Raw genomic sequence first — 14735 nt, forward strand, 5'->3', positions numbered from 1 at the left:
CTATCATTTTATTTTTTTTCTTTTATTAATTAATCAAACAAGATAAGTTATTAACACTATCATCTCTTTTCCTTTTCTTTTTTTTTAATTAATGTTATCCTTCCTTTTCTTTTTTTACTGTACCAAACATACCTAAAAGTTGTGGTTTCAACTTTCAACTTGGGACTTTAATGCAGATATGCTCAAATTCTGTGGGACTGCATGGTTCAACATTTTGATAATAGCTTTTCTATTCCTTAGAATTGAAATTTTAAAAACTGTACAAATATTTGCTTAATTAATAATTTTTTGAAAATTATTCAATCTCAACTGTAAATCTTTTATAGTTATTTGAAATCTTTTTTTTCTTGAATTTTTTATAACAGTTTTTTGAAAACAATTTTCAAGGCAGTTCTCTGAAAATAAATACCTTTTTATAACTGAATTTTTATAAAACGGTTTTCAAAAAACTAAACCAAACAGAGTTTTCTTGTACAGTATGTTTTCAAAAAAACTGTTCTTTGAATTACAAACCAAAAAATATTTTTGTAAAGTTTTCTGTTTTCTCATAGTTACAAACCTAACAAATTACTTTATTTAGAGTTGCAACTTAACATAGGATTTTGGTATTCTAGGTCACCTCGTGTGTCTAAGGACTTGAGAAAATAATTAAATATTTTTATTTCACATCATTTTTAGTCTATGAAAAACGAGATTAAAGATATGGGATTTTGATTGTGCATTAGGTGTTAGGTATCCCATGACACCCATAAAAACACTGTTTGTTAATTTACTTTATATGTTGCATTTCAAAAAAAAAACAAATATATATATATATATATATATATATATAGCATTTAAAGATCCTTAAGATAACATTGACCTTGTCTCTCATGGGGTATAGTTAAGCTTTAGTTTCTATATCCGAACATGGGCGTGTAAGCAGATGAAGGATGATGTATGTTGGTGCGCTGCTTATGGGTGGCCATGGTGGTGAAGCATGGAGTTAATGGAAACTGATTGCTAAAAGCACTAACGATGAAAGTGGCTGCGGTTCACGGATGGTGATGGAAATATATGTTGTTTGATGTTGATGTGGGTGGGTTAAACTGTGTGTTGTGATTATTATTTTATTGACTCACAAAAAATTGGTCCATCTGCCTCAATTTCCTTTCATTTTCTATTATTATTATTATAACTAAAGATGAATCAGTATATGATTAAGCATTGTTCAATTACCCAAATCTGATGAGTAATGCTACTATAATGTCAGATTTGTTGGTGGCCTAATAATCCATTTTTTATACTAATGGGTTGTTCACTTGAGACAAAAATTTAATTATCTTTCACTTTTCAGGTTAAACCTTAATTTTGAGACAATTTTAAGGCTCCAAATTAATCTAGGTGATCGAGGTTTAATCTAGCATTCCGTCTCAAATCGTAATGAGGTTAAAAGCTTGAACACTGAACTCAGATTCGGTTCGTCATTATTTTGAAAGACTTAAGGTTTAATTCTGGTTGAATATATAGTTCAATATAAAAAATCACTCTCCTTATTATTCTTATATTCGAGCATGATTTAAGCTCATGTGTAAAACCTCTTGGACTAATTCATGAACCATTATAAACTTATACATATAAACAAGCAGAATCGATTCATTTACTAAATAAACTCACAAATTCAACTAATCAAATCCGAATTGTAGCCACTATATGATTCAATGAAATTGGAATAATCACACTGACTTGTTGAGCCCCAAATTATCCTTTGACCTCATGGTTAAATCACTAACCGTTATTGAATCTCCATCATAATTTTGCAGCATTTGCCAGAAGTTTTGAAAACTAGGTAGTTTTAAATCTTCATTCCCAGAAAGAAACTTTTATTTTTATTTTTTTTTTTTATTTTATATGATCATAATACATGTGTTGCATATTTTATTCTATATGATCATAATACATGAGTTGCATTCATCATTTAAAATCCTTCTTGAAAACCTAGAAGATTGTTCTAAATTTTCAACAGTTCTAATTTACACTTATATGGGTTGTGGGGGAGAAGGTATTGAGTGCACCGGCGCATCGACCGCCAATATAATATATATTGGTTGTGGGGGAGTGATGGTGAGTATTCAGAGGTGCTATAGAGTAAGCATATTGAAAAATTAAGTAGATAGAAATGAGACTAGAGTGGATATTAACAGAAGTCTAGAACAAATTTCTCAAAGTACACCAATGTTCTTAAGGCCAAGAACAACCCCAACCCCAATAATGTGACCTACAGACCCACATGCCAAGGTATCTGCAAGGGTGAAACCAGCAGGGTCACCAGTCTGGAGTCCTGAGTCATAAGCCTCAAGCTTCAACCCCGCCGTGGCCTTCCTGTTCGCCGACGGAGCCAAACCGAAACGTCCAGCAAACAGCATCAGGCTTGTAGAAGTCACCATTATCTGTCCCAAAACATAGACAATTTTACCATTAATCCATGCACAACAGTAATCTTATGTTTATGTTTGAAAGCAAAGTTACACAAGAATCATGGAACCCCCAATGGGTTAGAATCTCCTACATTGTGATTAGTTGAGATTAGTTTGACACGTGTTCGGAGGGATTAGTCTCACCCAAAAATAAAAATCACATTTGACATGTTTACCAGATTTGTGGGTGAGCCAATGTAGCCACAGCGAGCACCCAAAGCTCCGTTACCCTTCTGCTTCATCGATTGAACTGCAACCTGCTTAGTGGGAGAAATTGAAGCTTGCGAGGTTTAAAATCTTACACAGAGAGACTACTAATGTTGTAAACATTAAGATAAATCAAGGTAATTGTTCATGATCACTGAAGACTCTCTTCCAAATGGAAGTGTGAGTAAGAACAATAAATCAGATTAAATCTTTTCAAACCACATCCTAAGTTTTCTTATATGGGATGGCCGTAAGACTTTTATTTTTATTTTTTCACATATGGAAATTCTGTAAAAAGTGCAATACAGAATCATATGTCTATTGGGATTTTTATTTTATTTTTAATTTGCATATTTCTTGTGGGACCCACTAATGCAATGCTTCCAAACACAATATTAGCAATTCCGAATAAATTAGAATTATGTAGATTAGGAGAGTATAGATCACATAACTAGCTCAAAATATACTCTCCAGCAAAAATGAGGTTAGTTTCACCTTTCTTTTACTTTGAATTAAGAAAAGGTCATAATATCCTTCACAACAAAGGAATTGCTCTACAGAAAGGACTTGTATATTTCGTAAAAATTTAAAAATGCATGGAGTGTCAAATTCCCAAAAAAAAAAAAAAAAAAAGGGTACTTGGAGCAAGAGATATGGATTTTAAATCATTTAGGAGTAAATTGAGAACAAGGCCTATTTGTGCAAGACAACAAATTTTTGGTTGATCTAATTGAGGTTTGCATTAATTAAGCACTAAATCTACAGTTATAAATTTTGAATAAATATTAAATAAACAAGAAAAAAGGCCATATATAAATATATATATATATATATATATATGTATGTATCATATGACTAACTAGCTAGCCATTTTAGTTGAAGGAGGAAAAGCAGCACTGACCAAGCTTTTGACAGGAGAGACTGAGGATGGAGTGGATCTCAGCCCATTGAATTGTGGTAGAGAAATCATTACAGAGGTTGCCATTTTTGCTGAATTTTGAAAGACAGATCAAAGAAGGTGAGTGATAGATCTCTGTATCTCTGAATATGCCTATAATTTTAGGTTTCTTTTGATTTAACTTAAAAGGGTTATGAAACAATTTGGAATAAAGGCAGCTGTGTTTGACAGCCACATGAAATGTTTGTGGCTTCAGAATGTTGGTATTGGATACACTTAGATACTTCATGTTGACATGGCATTCTTTTATTTGCTATCCCAAATGGATAAGATTTGGGGATCTTGGAAATTTTGTTTTTGGTTGATGGAAATGTTTAGGTTGAGCAAGATGGTTTTGTCATCGTTCCAAACATGTTCATCTCAGTAAAATTGAAAGAGTAATTATTAGTAGTCGGTGGAATTACGTGGTCACGGCCTGAGCTATATAAAGTGAGAACGGATGTGTGAAAGTAATAAAATTATATTATAAATAGTGAGAATTTAAGTAAAAGTGTGTACAGAGTGTGAAAGCAAATACACGCGCGAAACGTGAAAACGACTTATATTGAGAAGAATTATGTGACTTACCAATCAAAAAATATTTTACATAAAGCATCATATTTTTTTAATTGGTCATCATTGAATCTCTTTCCTAATAATTTCTTGTTGATCCGTAAAGTTCATCATTAATGTGAATTTCATATTATGAAATTCAATCCATTTGTATTCTTTTATTTGTGAATTTTATTTACTTGTGAAATTTTAGTGAAAAACCGTTATTGAGGAGGATTTTGAATTTTTCTGGTCCAAAACTCTATTGTTCTCCCAAATGCTCGATAAGAGATGAATTAAATTCTCTCCACTACAGTGTATCGAGCTGCACTTCAGAATACAAATTTAACAGCACACAAAAGTGTAACAATTTTTTTTATAACTTGATTATCGGCTCTATCATATATGATTATGATAATACTAATTATTCATGTCAAGTTTGAACACGAACTAAGATTTAATCCAAACTTTCTTATTGAATTGCTCAAATATTCATGGTCATTAGGTTTAGAGTTGTCCAAAATGTCAAAGGATCAAAATGGTCTTATCTTAATTATAGAGTAGTGATCTCTTGCTCCCCATGGAGCAAGAAAATTCTTCCGCACTTTTTATAATAACCATTAGATTAAATCTAATGGTCACATTCTAAACCTACCTATACGTTTTCCTTTTAATACAAAACCACTATCATTATTTATAGTTTCCAAATTTAATATTTACCAATACAATTAATTATAACAATAAAAAGTAAGTACTAAAAAAATAAAAATAGAAATCTCTTCAACTTTTGAAATCACGTCTCACCAATACTAAAGTTGACATTGTCTGTTTGAGTGTGCAAAATAAATTAAAATTTACACTATTGACATACAAAACAATGAAACATCGACTAAAAAATAAAATTAAAAATTAAAAATAAAATCTCTATTTTTTTATCCACTTGATCAACTTAGTGTAATCTATGATTTACATAAACTTCACCCATAAAAAATTTAATAGATTATAATTTAAATTATTGTATACCTCCCCAAATACATGTTATTTAAAACTAGAAATTCAATCTATTTTTTTGTCACACAATATATTTTTTTCTAATTATACTATAATAACAAAAATTTATTGACGTAAGGATGAGATTCACGACAAAACATGCTATTATTATATGAAATTTCATATTTCCTTTGTAAATTAGTTGTTTTTTTTAGTATTTTCTTTAATACTGCTATTATTATACTATCATTATTTTTATTTTTTTAATACTTACCTTTTATTGTTATAATTAATTGTATTGGTAAATATTAAATTGAAAAGTAGAAATAATGATAGTGGTTTTATATTAAAAGGAAAATATTTAAGTGGGTTTGGAATATGACCATTAGATTTAATCTAATGGTCACTATAAAAAGTGCGGAAGATTTTTCTTGCTCCATGGGGAGCAAGAGATCAGTACTCCTTAATTATATATGTGCTCATGAGATCTTTTATTTTCTTATTTATTTATTTTTAATGGTAGGAAATTCATTTTCACCCATATAAGACTCAGGCATTGGTCCAGGGTAATTGTAATGATCTTATGGGTAAGTGTGTGTGGGTGGCACGTGAGTAAAATGAAGGTGAAACATTTATATGCTAGTACTATTTTCAAATGTTATGAGGGCCTTTTGTGAGTAAAATTTAAGAATAAAAATATAAAAAAGTCTCGACAGATAATATAATTATACTTTTTGCGGATATAAAATTAAGTCCAATATGAAGTTGTTATTAACAACACAAACCTCTATTTTCTGATCAAACCAATTACGCTAGGTCCATTATGAGGCCCAAACTCTAATAGCTGGAAAGTGGAATCTATATCAAGTCCATGAATCGAATATGAACAGTGTTGGGCCCAAATTCTTTATAAGAGCCAGTCTGTGATTTGAGTGACTTTATACTCCTTGTCACAACCATATGTATTTTACTCTTTCCGTTTCATGTTAATAGTCTATTTTTTTTTTTTACATGTTCCAAATTAATTATCTTATTTGAAAAGTCAAAATATTTTTTCATTATATTTCTATAGTCTTTTATCTTTTTAAAAAATTTCAAACTTTAAACTAAGGGAAAATTACATATAAATGGAGTCAAAGTTCCATATTTACTTAGAGAATGAGTCAAAGTTCCATATTTCTCTAAAATGGATTGCTGAGGTGGCACATGATTTTTTACTGTTTAGAAAATTGTGGTGCCTAAAATGCCCTTCCCTAACAAAAAAGTAGTACCTTCAGTTCAAAAAAGTAGTACCTTCGGAGAAAAAGTAGTACCTTCGCGGGTGTTTAAAAAACATGGTACCTGAACGCCAAAAAGTAGTACTTTCAGTTCAAAAAAGTAGTACCTTCGAAGAAAAAGTAGTACCTTCGCGGAAGGGTATTTTAGGCACCATAATTTCTAAACAGTAAAAAACAATGTACCACCTCAGCAATCCATTTTAGAGAAATATGGAACTTTGACTCAGCCTCTAAGTAAATATGGAACTTTGACTCCATTTATATGTAATTTTTCCTTAAACTAAAAAAAATAATTTAATATTTTAAAAAAAAAATAATGCATTAATTTATATGTCCTTAAAAATTTTAATTTCTAAACATGAACTTTAATTCAGGGAGAACTTTTGACAAGTTCAAGTTATGGGATGAAAGAGATGAGACAACACAAAAATAAGTATGCTCGGGCCTTGTTGAAAAACTAATCGCATGGTAGTATATACGGAGTAATATATATATATATATATATTCGGGTTTACCATTGATGATGGTAAACTAAAGCTGCAAAGGCGTGCCTGAACCAAAAACAGGTGCCTCGAATCTCATAAACTTAAATTCTGACATCTCATGCAGAAAAGCTTGAAATAGAAAGTAAGTAACGTCATTATAACATCTTTCTGATTTTACAACTGGGAAAGATCAAAGATATAGGTCGACTCCACCCAACTAAAAGGACAACATATATATCAATATAATATATATACACACATACATACACGGGGCCCACACCACTCGTTTCCAGGTTTGACCATTCAAAGTCTCTCTGTTCGTTGCTTACCTACTTATATTTTACAATTCTGCACAATCTAAATTTCCTGATACACCAAGTAATCTACCATATCCATACAACACTCGTTAATGAGTAATAATTTGACAGCTTGTTGAAATTGCAAATCATAATAAAATGCATTTTCTACCTCGAAAGTTATAAAATAAAAGGAGATTTAAATATTAAAAAGAACACTTCAACTATACAACAATGGCCGGTAAATAATCTTAGGTGCAACTTACCTGATCAAATTTCATTTTTCTTCTAAAAAAGGGAGAACTGGAAAGTTTGAATGGCCATACAAAATTAAACTGGTAAAAAAAGAAACATGGACATAAGCACGGACCTAGCATATGACCTGCCCCACTGAAATTTTATATATTTATTTTAGATCTCAATTTTTTTTGAATTTATGAAGATACCTCACTAAAATTACAATTCGCCCTAATGAATTTTTTTTTTTTTTACATTTTATACTTTAATTTTTTTAGAATTTATGAAGATACTCCACTAAAATTACAATTTGCCCTACTAAATTATTTTTTTTTGTATTTTATACTTTAAATTTTTAAAAATTTATAAATAATCCTCCATTGAAATTACAAAAATGAACCCACCATATAAGTTTGTCCCATAAATTAAAAGGCTATCTCCCTCACAAAATTTTCTAAGTCTGCCACTGCATGGACAGACAAGAAACATCCAATTCCTTAACATAAGACATGGAAAAGATTAAAGGGAGAGATAAAAAATAAAAAATAATAAAAAAAATAAAATTAGAGAAGGCAAAGGACAATTGCATTCACAGAGATTGTGATTCCTAACCCAACAATAAAGGAAGGAACATCTTTTGCTTAATCAACATTACAAAATGCTAACCCAAGTGCACATGTAGGAAGGTCTTTTTGTCCAACCATACACAAAATTCAAAACCTAATATCTTTTTCTTTTCTCTCTTTTTTCTTGCCACTGCTTAAAATAGAACCCCAAAAAACACCATTCAGCATTGTGGCTAGAAAAGCTCACCGTGAATCAACTTCTCAAGTACAAAACCAGCAGAACCCCCACAAATTTCCACCCAATAAAACTCGGTTTATAGTGCGACAATGGAGTTGCGGATGATGCTTGGGACCTGATCATAGACATGTACCAAACAATTAAAAACAATATATAAAAATACACATTTGTTTCTGGAAATACATATATATATATATTTGGTGGGATTGAGTGTATATATATGTGCATGATCAACATACCCTGAAGAAGCATAGACACATTTATCATAACCTGTAATGGTAAATAATGAATTTGATTAGAAGACTAATTCACTAACAAGAGTTCAACAACCAATATGACAATTGAAGGAATGCACCTTTTTTATAATAAAAAAATTGTCAAAATACCACATTATTATATAAATTGTTCTCCTGATTATGGGTGTGAAATCAAAATCTGGTTCTAGCCAAGTTATGTTTCTACAGAAGTGGAACACCAATATGTTCTTCTGGAATACTCAACTAATCAAACAAAAGGGCAAACTTAGTGCACGAGGCTCCATTAATCAAATAACTGAGATAATTCTCGAGACATATTACACTTGTGGTTGCATCTAAAAGTGACAGTTTTGAAGGTGCTAGGGAACAACGTATAGGAAGATAAATTTCTAGCGGACATTAAAGTGGTCCTAGAGATATTAAGGCACAGCAAAAAAAAAAAAATTGGAGGGTAAAAATAATTGCTAAGAGTTGATACTTACTAGGGTTATTTTTAGTTAAAGTGGCAGTTCCACCAAAATTGCAAGCAATTTCAGAATTTCCATTCTGTTGGTAATAGTTGTTGAAGGCATAGGAGGCGTGGGACACAAGCGTGTCGGGATAAAAGCACGAGCCACCGGATCGAATAGGTTTGCAATCTGCCATACCAAGACCGCAGGCCCAGTCCAATGCATTCTGGAGATCAACCTGGGGGACACCGGCAAGGGCAACACACCAAGTTGTGCCATCAAGGAATGTGGTGTTGCCTTCCGGAGGCGATAGGGTTGTGACCGGAATGGTTGCCTCCGCCTTCTCTTGCACCATTGCCTCTGCTATAAAAGCTGATTATTTTTGTCAAACAAAATGCAAGGGCAGGGAAAAAAAACATTCATTAATAAAGCAATATAATGATTATTAACACATTAATATATGAAGTTCAATAATTTTGCAAAGCAATGTGATATGATGAATATCATATGAAGTTCAATAATTGAAGCACTCTGTTTTCGAATGTGTAACAGAAAATTGAAGCACTCTGTTTTTTATATAACAATGACGAAAACTAGGTGCATTGAGTGTCCTCTATCTCATAATTTATTCTAATATAGACAGAATCCCAACAATTACCCTATTGTGTGGATTGCTAATAGCATCTGGTGACCAAATATATATTTTTTTTATATGATGAATATCATTTACAACACCACTTTTGCTACTCAATACGTCAAAATTTACCCCATTGTATCTATTTTTGACTAAGTCATAAAACAATCTCGGGTTAGAACATGGATTATATAGTCTATTGGAGTAGCGGATACAATATTGTCCGTAGCAGGACTCAAACACTTAAACACAGGGCTCACACTTAAACGGAGCCTTTTGGAAGGAGAGATTGCACCTGAACTAATGCATATTGATTTGCTTTGATCTTGCCGTACACCTAACAAAGTGTGAGAGTGAAAAGTCAAATTTACTACCAATAGCACTAGGCTGGCTAAATAAGATAGTACTGTCTCTTCAAAATGAAGAGCCCAACTATCAAAAACAGGGTGCTTGAATTTTCTACTACCCTTTACTTATTGTCACTAGACTAGCCATCTTTCACTAGTCACAATGCCATCATCCTTATATTTCTAATTTTATTTTTCTCAAAATTTTCACAATCACACACAAAGTCCAAGATCTATACTCCATTTCTTAGCAAACAAAAACAGATTGACATACAAGATTTTTTTTTATAAAAAAATCAAAATATATTCTCAACGAAAGGAATAGACTTGAGGGCAAAGCATAGCTTGAACTGAATGAGCATGTTTATCCAAATTTTTACTAAACCAAACAAAAATACTATTACATGTATGAGAAATTAATAATATCTATTGCCTGCAACATGAAAAGGAAAGAACAACATTAAAGAAATATCACAAATCCATCAATATATGAGAAAATAAAACTATAATCTAGGAAAACAAAGAAAAGGGTTAGAAATTAGAAGAGATAGAAACATACCCACATAACATTCCATCATGATTAGACCCTGCAAAATCCATAACTTCTTTCTCATGGTGAATGGTTCTAACCCTTGTGCAGAAATCTTCGAAAGACACTTTCTCAAGTGAGAGACAATTAAAACACACACTATATATGTGTATGTGTGTGTGTGAGTCTAGATGTATCACCTTCTGCGTCTCTTGGAGTGAGAGGGACGTACAAGAATGAGACTTATAAATGCAAGAGTATATGAAGAATCGGACGTTTCTTGAGAGGAGATTATCTTCTTTTTGGTCATTTCTTTTTCTTTATGACCCTTTTTCCTATTTTAAGAGGAGATATATGAGGAAGCTTATAATAAAAGTATGGCGTATAATGCTGACAAGCTAAGGACTTGACAGACAGAGTCGCAGACTAAATCTATCGGTGAAGTTAATTAGAATTTCAAATCAAATCAATACCCTTCCTAACACAGAGTATACATATATATATATGTATGTATGTCTTTATACATATACTGTTAGTACATACTAATGAACCTTTCCGGAAGGTGGTAGATTCCGCTAATAAAGAATGTTCGGATTGTTCTTGAATGTTGTTTGTAAAAATGACATATTTTGTTTTTCACAATTGAGTTGGAGTATTCTACAAATTAGATCATTGAATAATATTTGAAAGATAAAAGTATTTAAACAATATTTTACAATACTTTACTTGCATGTACATCCGGTTATTTAATTAAATTATTAGACTCTTATATGATTTTTTTAACCTTTAAAAAAGAGGTGAAGAATTTCAAGTCTACAAATAACATTTGTAAGTGGATGTGAATTCTATTATTTAGAAGGGAGATAGGAAGAGAGAAGTTTTAAATTACATCACTATAATTATAAAAATAATTTAAAATTGTCTCTTCCAATCCATTAATTCGTCTCACTTTCAACTAAATTTTTCCTTCTTACCGAAAGCATATAGGATTTTTATTAGAAATAGGGTTTATTGCATAATATTTCCTCCAACTACTACTAAAGTTGCTAGAAACACCCCTTAACTATTAATTATTCCTAAAACCTCCTAAAGTATCACTATTTTTGTAGATTACCGCCTTCTGTTGAGTTTTTTTGTCTCAACAAATTTAACAATTAAAATAGTCATTAAACTATTAAGTGTCCTTTTGCAAAAATAAAAATACCTCTGAATATTTTGATAGTTAATTAATTGCATGTTGTTGGTTTTCTTGTTGCAAATTAAAATGGGTTATATGTTGTATTGTCACTTTTATAATTCACAATAATGTTAAAATTTGTTGCTGTAATTAATTTCTGTCCACAGTTTTCCACTAATTTTGTTGCAAATGTCGTTTTGGCCCCTATGAGGACATGTTTTGCCTCTCTTTCACCCCTCATGGACTAGTCCTCTCAGGACATTTAATAAACTGGGAAACATGTAGACAAGTTTAATAGCGCTATAAGATGAACAAGTTACTAATTGGAGAAGTTACAAGTTAGCTCACTGAAGATTGTTTATGAGATAGATGAATCAACCTCGACCAAAACTTGAAACTCGTTAACTAGTTGAATTTGACTTTAATTTAGCTTGATAATCCAATAACATCAAATAAAATTTAAATTAAAACCGTAGAAGGTGTAAATCATGGGATCGCAATGTTATATCATATTGGTACTTCTTCACCTTCCACAATAAAAAGTCTAGTGTTTAAGTACCATGAAGACAGAATGGATGTGTAAGTGTCTTGCCAATAAAAAATCTATATATATGTATATATATATATTTGAAGAAAAACCAAAAAGTTCAATTGTTAGAGCCAAACTCAATATTTATAATTTATTCAAAGCCCAAAATATATACCAAGTGCAAGTCTTACGGCTGTACTACTGACTTGTGAATTCTGACTCGGAGCAACAAAAATATGTAAGGGCAACTGTCATTGGCAGGCTGAAGCACAATGGGGACTTTAATAGGCTTCAAAACTGGGGCTAATCACAAACCACATTTGGACTGTTAATTTATCAATAGCCCATTCAAATAAAAGGCCCAATCTTCCATCAAAGTCCGACTGAAGCCTGTTGAAGATCCAGAATATATAAGAAATTCTCTTCTCATATTGATCATCATCGAACCTTTACACACTAATAACCTCAAAACAAAATCACAGATTTCCAAACACAATTAACTCAACAATTCAATTATTGCCTTGAGTAGGCTTGGAGTTGTTGTCTCTCACCCTCTCGGATCAAAATCCTCTACGGGAGAGCCAATCCCAGCCAGTGAGGAGAGTGTGGTCCTCATTGCACCGCGTGTTAAGTGGAAAAGACAAATTTTGGGTAACTAATTTTCACCGAGTACATGTATGCCTATACAAATCTTTTTATACAAAGCCTTTTATATATATTAATATATATATATATATATATATTCAGTTTGTCTTACACGTATAGGACCAAATTCCCTTTCTCTTCTCTTGTTACTGGACCAAAATCCTTTGACAATCGAAGCGACTAAAGGCAGATCAATGCACAGGGTCGATCTCCAGGATTTTGTTCCCGGTCTTGAAGCCAGATCAAACCTTGTGGGTTTGATTTCCACAAAAAATTGGCTTCTGAATGGTGTTAGGGTTTTTGTTTAGAGACAGAAAGTGCAACAACTCCCCCCTCTATCTCCTTCCTTCCTTTACCCCAACGTGTTTTCTGACGTTGTTTATGACTCTACTTCTCTCGTTCCGGATCCCTCCCACTTTCACTTCCATCAAGATCACCCAACTACTTTCAATTAGTAAAATATACGTATACAAGTATACAAAGCCTTTAACACAACAACTTAAACATAACTTGTTTCAACTTAAACGTAAGTTGTTTCAAACACGAATTATATATATGTGGCATCCCAACTTTCTTATAACATATACCATAAAAAGCCTTTAACATAACAATTTTAATGTAACTATTTCAAACACGAATTATATATAGCATCCCCACTTTCTCGTAATGTATCACATAAAGCTTTTAACATAATAAGTTAAACGTAACCTGTTTCAAACACGAATTATATATAACATCCTAACTTAACCTGTTTCAAACACGAATTATATATAACATCCTAACTTTCTTATAACACGTATCACATATTAAATTTATATGACTTGGATTAAAAAAAAAAAAAAAAAAAAAGGGTATGATCTCTATTGCTTAGTAAATCTAAGTCAATTGCTCAGTAATCATGCAATCAATTATACATTAATAATGAAAATCCCAAAATTTAGAACAATCAAACCATAGTAATCGAATTCGGGTTACATCAATGCCCTAAGAAGGGATTTAGCTACTCATGACGATGGAGGATATCATCTTGGTTAGTGTAGAACTCATCATCATGGACTGCATTTCTTTTCTGAGGATCTTTTTCTTTAAATCTTCGGAGGAACCTCCAAAAACCCTAAAAGCCACCACTAAATCTAAAATTATGCAAGAGTTGTAAGGCTTCCCTTTTGTGGCCTTTCACCTTCTTTTATAGAAGCAACTGACTTCTATCCTTTATTGGATGGGCTTTAGGTCTTCTGGGGTCATTTGGGCCCGACTGGGACTTAATTATAATTAATCCCGCACTTAAAAAATCTGCCTGAAGAGAAAATGCTCGAGCAGAGAATCTTGTGCTTGAGTTTTTTCTGCCTGTGCACGAGTTTTTTGGAAAAGGCCCGAGAAGTAATTCCATACTTTGCCAAATTCTTTCAATTTATTTCCGAAGCGTCTTTTTGTTCCACACTTAGAATATTTTAGGATTTTTCATCATGCTGCTCCAGCACCTTGGGTGGGATACTTGAGCAGAGAAACTTATGCTCGAGTTTTTTGGAAAAGGCTCGAGCATTTTGGTATTGGATTTCTGACGTAACTTTTCATCTTCATGGGTGGATTTATGCTTGAGCTTTTTGAGAAATGCTTGAGCTCTGGAAATTAGAATTTCTGAAGCATTTTTTCATCTTTTTAGGGGAGTTTGTGCTCAAGCTTTTTGGAAAAGGCTCGAGCTCTTTATTTTCTGCTCGAGTAGAGAACTCTGTGTTCGAGCATTTTTGCCTTAGTCACTTTTCTTACTTCATTCCATTTTGTGCTCGAGTAGAGATACTTGTGCTCGAGTTCTGGCACTTGAACTTATCCAGAATCCCCTGTTGGACTACAAGCTTGCTTCAGATGGTCTGGGACAACTCCATAAGCCTCATAAACAGTCTTTAAGTCTCCAGAATCATGATTTTGT

General features: G+C 32.1%; 2 protein-coding genes across 2 annotated transcripts; both read right to left on the bottom strand.

Moving 5' to 3' along the window:
* Window positions 1–2134: 2134 nt before the first annotated feature.
* On the bottom strand, window positions 2135–3749 carry LOC132313685 (photosystem I reaction center subunit psaK, chloroplastic). The gene is made up of 3 exons (XM_059812582.1): window positions 3565–3749; window positions 2633–2713; window positions 2135–2429 (listed from the first exon to the last, which is right to left on the bottom strand). Exons 1-3 carry the CDS (start codon window positions 3646–3648, stop codon window positions 2202–2204), a joined length of 393 nt encoding a protein of 130 aa, XP_059668565.1. The 5' UTR covers window positions 3649–3749; the 3' UTR covers window positions 2135–2201.
* Window positions 3750–7693: 3944 nt separating this feature from the next.
* On the bottom strand, window positions 7694–10659 carry LOC132316015 (glucan endo-1,3-beta-glucosidase 13). The gene is made up of 4 exons (XM_059814534.1): window positions 10488–10659; window positions 8981–9319; window positions 8481–8511; window positions 7694–8356 (listed from the first exon to the last, which is right to left on the bottom strand). The coding sequence occupies exons 1-4, from the start codon at window positions 10540–10542 to the stop codon at window positions 8257–8259; spliced, it is 525 nt and encodes a 174-aa protein (XP_059670517.1). The 5' UTR covers window positions 10543–10659; the 3' UTR covers window positions 7694–8256.
* Window positions 10660–14735: the final 4076 nt, after the last annotated feature.

The sequence above is a fragment of the Cornus florida genome, unplaced genomic scaffold, assembly GCF_030987335.1.
Source record: "Cornus florida cultivar Cherokee Brave unplaced genomic scaffold, ASM3098733v1 CherokeeBrave_3.0.0_Hap2_Chr01, whole genome shotgun sequence".
In the NCBI taxonomy this organism is placed as follows: domain Eukaryota; kingdom Viridiplantae; phylum Streptophyta; class Magnoliopsida; order Cornales; family Cornaceae; genus Cornus; species Cornus florida.

What these genes read in the sequence shown, in the direction of transcription:
- LOC132313685 (XM_059812582.1), bottom strand. Translation starts at nt 3,648, where the DNA reads ATGGCAACCTCTGTAATGATTTCTCTACCACAATTCAATGGGCTGAGA. An exon ending in TCTCTCCTGTCAAAAGCTTG is followed by an intron (nt 2,714 to 3,564) that starts GTCAGTGCTGCT and finishes CCCACTAAGCAG; the next exon opens with GTTGCAGTTCAATCGATGAA. An exon ending in TTGGCTCACCCACAAATCTG is followed by an intron (nt 2,430 to 2,632) that starts GTAAACATGTCA and finishes GTTTTGGGACAG; the next exon opens with ATAATGGTGACTTCTACAAG.
- LOC132316015 (XM_059814534.1), bottom strand. Translation starts at nt 10,542, where the DNA reads ATGAGAAAGAAGTTATGGATTTTGCAGGGTCTAATCATGATGGAATGT. An exon ending in TTTAACTAAAAATAACCCTA is followed by an intron (nt 8,512 to 8,980) that starts GTAAGTATCAAC and finishes TTACCATTACAG; the next exon opens with GTTATGATAAATGTGTCTAT. An exon ending in TGTGTCTATGCTTCTTCAGG is followed by an intron (nt 8,357 to 8,480) that starts GTATGTTGATCA and finishes GTCTATGATCAG; the next exon opens with GTCCCAAGCATCATCCGCAA.